At 35.2% G+C, this 6,024-nt stretch overlaps 1 protein-coding gene across 1 annotated transcript in view; it reads right to left on the bottom strand.

Annotated features, from left to right (window-relative positions):
• The window catches only part of LOC137643591 (uncharacterized), a 6,287-nt gene extending 1,878 nt beyond the window's left edge, over window positions 1-4,409 (bottom strand). Inside the window, exons 1-2 of the mRNA XM_068376314.1 lie at window positions 3,256-4,409; window positions 1-2,316 (exon numbers count right to left, since the gene is read on the bottom strand). The exon at window positions 1-2,316 is cut by the window's left edge and continues 1,878 nt beyond it. Coding sequence (XP_068232415.1) covers window positions 1-2,316; window positions 3,256-4,400 — 3,461 coding nt within the window. The 5' untranslated portion in view covers window positions 4,401-4,409. The remainder of the gene's footprint in view (window positions 2,317-3,255) is intronic.
• Between the last annotated feature and the right edge of the window lie 1,615 nt (window positions 4,410-6,024).

The raw sequence follows: 6,024 nt of genomic DNA, 5'->3' as shown, positions 1-6,024 counted from the left end.
TTAAATCTACGGCAGTGAACACAAGTTTTCAAGACTTTCTTTACAGTAGAAAAACTGCAAGGAATCCAAAACTGTTTCCTAGCCTCAGATAATGTGGCATATATTCCAGAATGAGCTAACTTAACATGGAAATTTCTAATAATTTCTTCAGTCAATTTACTGTTTTTGGCCAAAAGAATGGGGAATACATAACTACCGTCTCTCCACTCATGAAATTTACTTTTAACTCTTAGTAAACCAGATTTCTTTTCAATGAATAAATTTAGTTGACTTACTATGTTAGGCATATCCCTAATTTTAGGGTTCCTTTCTCTGAAATATTTAAAAACATCCGGAAAATGTTGGCGTTGATCTTGCATAATCATCAGTTGCCATGCATTCAAAGAAATTTCATCATTACTGTAAACCTCAAAATGGTCATACTTGCCGGATTTGTTCTTTAACTTCCGTTTGACATTGTTTATGAATGTCAGTACATGTTTGTAGACTGAAATCAAATGTAGCCAATCGGAATTTCCAACTGTAGAATTCAAAACGCCTCCCATCTCTGGCTCAGTCACACTCCCTATCTCACAGTGGCCTTCTGAAACTTCAAGTACATTGGTTAAAGGATTTGGGATCGTTACATCCAAACTTTCATCTTCCAAGATATCATGAATAGTATCAGGTCCTGTGAAGAAATTTGATTTTATCAACCTCTTATATGACAATGACCTGGTAGTACAATCTGCAGGATTTATCATACCTGCACAAAATTTGAAAGTCACAGGGACCGTTTCACATAGATTCTCTATTCTTTGCAACCTATTCATAACAAAAATACTTAGTTTTTTTAATTTATCAAACCTATTTGTTCGAGAATTTAACCAATTCAGTGCAACTGCACTATCTGAGAAAACTACCAATTTTGTAATGTTTATGGGGGAGACACACTCTGAACCACTAAGTTCCTTATAAATGTCAACAATAGTTTCCGTACCAAGCAAGAGAGATTGAAATTCAAGAGAAGGGATAGACTTTAGCTCTAACTGGCGTCCAATTATTCTATTTTTTGACAGAAGGAAACTTACCTCCTTTGTTCGCAAGTTCTTGATAAAGAGCACAACTCCATATATAAGCTTGCTAGAATCACAAAAAGCAATAATTTGGAAAGGATCATTCCTGCGACCAACAAATCTCTTCACTGCAATTTCAGGAACACCATTTACTTGCTTGCAAATATTAGACCATTCTCGTAGCTCCTCACCAGAGAGTCTATCGTCCCATCCAACTTCTTTCCTGCATTGTAGCGAGTGCATAAATAATCTAGCCCTGTTTAATAAAGAACCATAAAATGAGAACACATCAAAATTGGCTGCAATAGAACTTAAAATTTGTCTTTTGGTCGTTGCATCCTTATCAAGTACCAACTTGCTTGCCGAAAGAGTATCACTGTTTCTGTCCCAAAGCAAACCAAGCAATTTTACTTTTGCAGGAGTCTTTTCCTTATCTTTATCTACCTGTTTCTGCAGAGAGTCATCATTGGTTATGAACTGCTGCAATTCAAATTTATAGGGAGAAAATATACTGTCAAGTTTCTCATAAACCCATTTCAACCTGTCTATATCATTGGTCGTGTAAGCCAAGTTATCCATGTAAGCTAAGTTATATAACTCTGTCTTCAATTCCTTTACATCAATATTGTCACCTTGGACATCCAACATCAAAATTTTATAAAGTGCTAACATTAATAAAGTTGGACTACATGGCAAACCAAATGGAAGTCTGCAATGTTTATAAACAATTAAGGAATAGTCCTTTTTAGATACGTTTCTATACCAATAAAAGAGTAACCTACTTTGATCTGAAGGCACCAACTTAATCATCAGAAATGCCTTTTTTATATCAAAACATAACAATTTTTCATTAAATCTTAGCTGTAAAATAGAAGTTGAAATTTTCTTATTCAAACAAGGACCAGCAAAAATTGTTTGATTATGAGATAGAGTTAAAGGTTTATCTTTGTCAGATTCACACAAATTGGACAAAAATACATTACGGCATTTTGTTGACTCTCGGTCCATCTTGAACACTGGCATGTGCGGCAGAAAGCTATGTTGGGGGTTTTCCTCCAAGAATTGTTCCAAGTTAGTTACTCTCTCTATAATGCCTAGCTGTTCCTGTTCTTTAAAAACCTCATCAATCATTTGAAAAGTATTATCCTTTTTGCTAAATTTCTTAAAATTTGATTTTAATATTGCTTTTGACAGATTTTGATTCTTACCAAGCAAATGAGCTACTTTCCCATTCCATAACAGAGGCATAATTAACCTTCCATTAACTGTATTTTCTAAAGCAAATTCTACTACTTTCCTGTTCTCCTCATTAAAGTCTTCGTCATATAAGTTAGAATCACTGTGCGAAAAACTTTCTGCCTTCGAGGAAAGAATTTCTTCTGCTGCTCTCTCGAGTTCAGCTTCAACAATCTGACCCTTATTTAAAACAGAAATATTAGCACAAGCAGGGAACTTGAATTCCTCTACCGAATCTAAGAACAATCCATCCATATTCAAATTACTATCAACTTCAAGGGGACCCTCACCCTTTGCACAAACTTCAGAAGAATGCTTTATCCGGTCTGGTAATAGAGCTAGATTTTGCTTATACCTTTCAATGTCACCTACAAGCATCACTCCTAAGGGTGATTCTAAGTAAACAGAGGGAATCACTTCAGAACTACCTCCAAACAGCACATCCTTCTGTGGTACTAAATGAGAGTTATCATTTCCCAAGAGTAATTTTATATCTTCAACTTTGTCCCCAGACATATGCAAAGTTTTGTCGGCCAATACATAGCCCTTATCCTTAAATACTTGAGCTACTTCAGAGATACCGGGCAAAACTAATTTCAAATTAATAGACTTCATGGCAATAGCAGTAAAATAATCATCATTCAACTTTACCTTGTATACTACAGTGGCTAACGGCTTTGAAGAATTAATACCATTCACCACCAAAGAATAATTCGGGTCAACAACTTCAAACTGCATACTCTTAGCCCAGTCTTCCTCAATGAAAGTTACTTGACTTCCTGAATCCTTTATACCTCGATCCCCATTGTCATTCAGTGAAAAGGAAGGCATAGCAGTCACCGGGTTACAAGAGATTCTTAAAACTCCTAAATCAGACCAAGTTAAATTAGAAACAACAGAATTAGAGTTCGATTTCTCTTTACAATTCCCCTTTGCCGTTTGATTAGTCACTTCTTGGTTATCTGAATCATTCTTAAGGTTATTAGCAGTACTTTTTGGGTCTTTACGAAATTTACAAAGATAGCTGAAATGCCACTTGTTACAATGTTTACATTTTCGGTTAAATTTAAACCTGCAATCTGAAGTTTTATGAGAATCGTAAGTACAGTTTGTACAAAAATTCAATTGTTTTAGTTTTTCAATTTTACTCTGTGGAGTTACATAAACTGAACACTTAAAAATTGGGTGATCAATGTCTCCTTTATTGTCTGCTAAACATAGAGAACATTCTTTAACTTTAGACTTCTCAACATTAACAACGGCAGAAGCTAAACAATTTGAGTTGGGCACAACCTTTTTCTCAAGATTACCTTGTTTCACATTAAATTTCTTGGATATGTTTCTATATCTTTCCAAAGCAGTAAAGATATGTTCATCTATTTGCTGCAACGAGGGCTTATTCGAGCCAGTAATATGCATTAACTGATTCTTGAAACAGTCATTAAACCCATTCCATATGAAATACTGTAAAACTATGTTTTGATCTATGCTTAAAGCCTCAAATTGATTACAAATTATTCTCATATTACTGATAAAGTCATACGGATCACTCTGATACGTTAGCTTCAACTCCGATAACTGCTTAATAACCCTATATTGTTGAGACAAAGTATCTGCAAACGCTTTCTGTAATAATTTCTTAGCTTCTTCATACGAACGGTTGCTACAATCTAATGAGTTTACCAGTTTAAGCGAGTCACCTGAAAGCTGTCTCGTAAGAAGAGTAAATTTAACGTGAGTACTAAGATCATACTTATCAATAGTTGCTTCGAACTCTCGCAAAAACTTCGAAATATCTTCACCTTCTCGATTACCAAATGTCGGTAAAGGTAGTTCAGGTAATTTAAGCTGTGAAATTTCAGAACGCGAACGATCGGAAAGGTTTCCGGGCGAAAGTGACACCGCGGTCTTAAGGAGAGAGAGACACTTACTCAAACGATCGTCATAAGCGAACCAAGTATCCATTTCCTCACTCACCAATTCATCGCCGTTGTCGTCTTTATCTGCGCTATCCCAAATTTCCTTCAAAACCTCGTTATTCACTTTGTCAAGTTTTTCTTTAAGGTCAACCAACATGTTCATATGCTCGTTAGCATCGCTTACAGACATCGAAGAAACAAACCTTTCTATGAAATTACACGTCCTCACTTCACTCCGCATTCTCTACAGGATAAACATAATAAAACATTAAATTGCATTATAGCGCACCGTGCCGGTTGACGCCAGGTTTATTTTTCCAATGAATCATACTTTTGAAACACAATATAGATGTAACATCACATTCTAATAACTTCTACAAACTTCTTTACTGATATAGCAGTGCATATTTAAAACAAAATGAACAAACTTTCAAATTAACATATAAGCCTCCTCTGCCGCCCAGGAAAAACCATAGATAAAAAACAAAATCTCAAGTTTTGAAAAAACTATGGAAACCTGTGTATCCACGGCAATAATGCAGAGTAACTCAAATTTGAGTGGTGGAACCTCACTCTTGTACTACTAATAAATAATAATAATAATATTAAAAATAAATTCGACTTGCTCGGGCTAGCGTGCGCTAGAAAGTGACCACTTACTAAATACCTCTTCAAACATCGAATAAGTTTCACCCAACACTAAATTCTCATTGGCCACTGCCTACATAACAACTGAACTTAAGTAACAAGACACTTAAGATCTGCTTACATGTCGTTAGGACAATTATTTTTCGCTATACTTCGTAACGCGAAAAAATTCTAGTCCTCACTTCACTCCGCATTCTCTACAGGTATAAACATAATAAAACATTAAATTGCATTATAGCGCACCGTGCCGGTTGACCCTAGATAATACCAAAGAAAGGGAGAGAAGGAGAGAAAAATAAATGTTCCGATTGAATGATTTACACATTTAACCTCTTTATGAAGTCTTTGACAAACAGGTTTACTTGAAACAGACTACCAACACTCATGTCTATGAAGACACATATCATTGACGTTATCGTTTGCGATGTTTGAACTTGTAGCCACACTTTTAAAAAAAAATTCTGTTTGGTTACATTACAGGAGCTTTTAAAAAACTTCTTAAAGATAAATTGATCAAAGGACAAAATTATTCCAGCTTCCTCTGTATCAAGCAAAATACATCAAATATGGAAAAGCATTTGTGACAACTTCCGATATCAAAAACTTCACAGTATTGGTGATTTTTTATTTTTTTTTTTTTTGTTCAACTAAGAAATCTTCAAATTACAATAAACTTAATTCCCCAAATCTCAGATAAGAAAACTTTAATGATCTATCAAAATAATAAAGAAGTTTTTCAATATAGGAAAATATAATCCACACGGATTCTGCAACACCATATTATAAAAAAGATCCTTTGTATGCACCGATCTACCAGCTTAATGTTTCACAGGTGCTTGCAAAGATTTAACAAGTGAATTTTCCGTTGGATCTATGTAAACCCTCATTTCATGCATGCACGTTATGGCATAAATAGCTTGATCACTGGAGATTACTAAAGCACCGGAATCTAATAAAAGCGTCATAAATAAAGCAACATACAATGGCATTTCGCTTTGCTCGTGACCATTATTGTAAGTTTCTCTTTGTTGAAAAACAAGTTGGTAGGCCTTGTCGGTGGTGTCATTCATCGATGATAGAAGATGCCCATGACAACTGAGGCCCCCCAATTTCCTGTCCAAATTAGATGCCACCGTTAAAGGCGACTGCTGGCATTTCATAGCATT

The sequence above is a fragment of the Palaemon carinicauda genome, chromosome 7, assembly GCF_036898095.1.
Source record: "Palaemon carinicauda isolate YSFRI2023 chromosome 7, ASM3689809v2, whole genome shotgun sequence".
Taxonomy (NCBI): domain Eukaryota; kingdom Metazoa; phylum Arthropoda; class Malacostraca; order Decapoda; family Palaemonidae; genus Palaemon; species Palaemon carinicauda.
The sequence above is the reverse complement of the archived record's forward strand: the minus strand, read 5'-3'. Positions and strand labels throughout refer to the sequence as shown.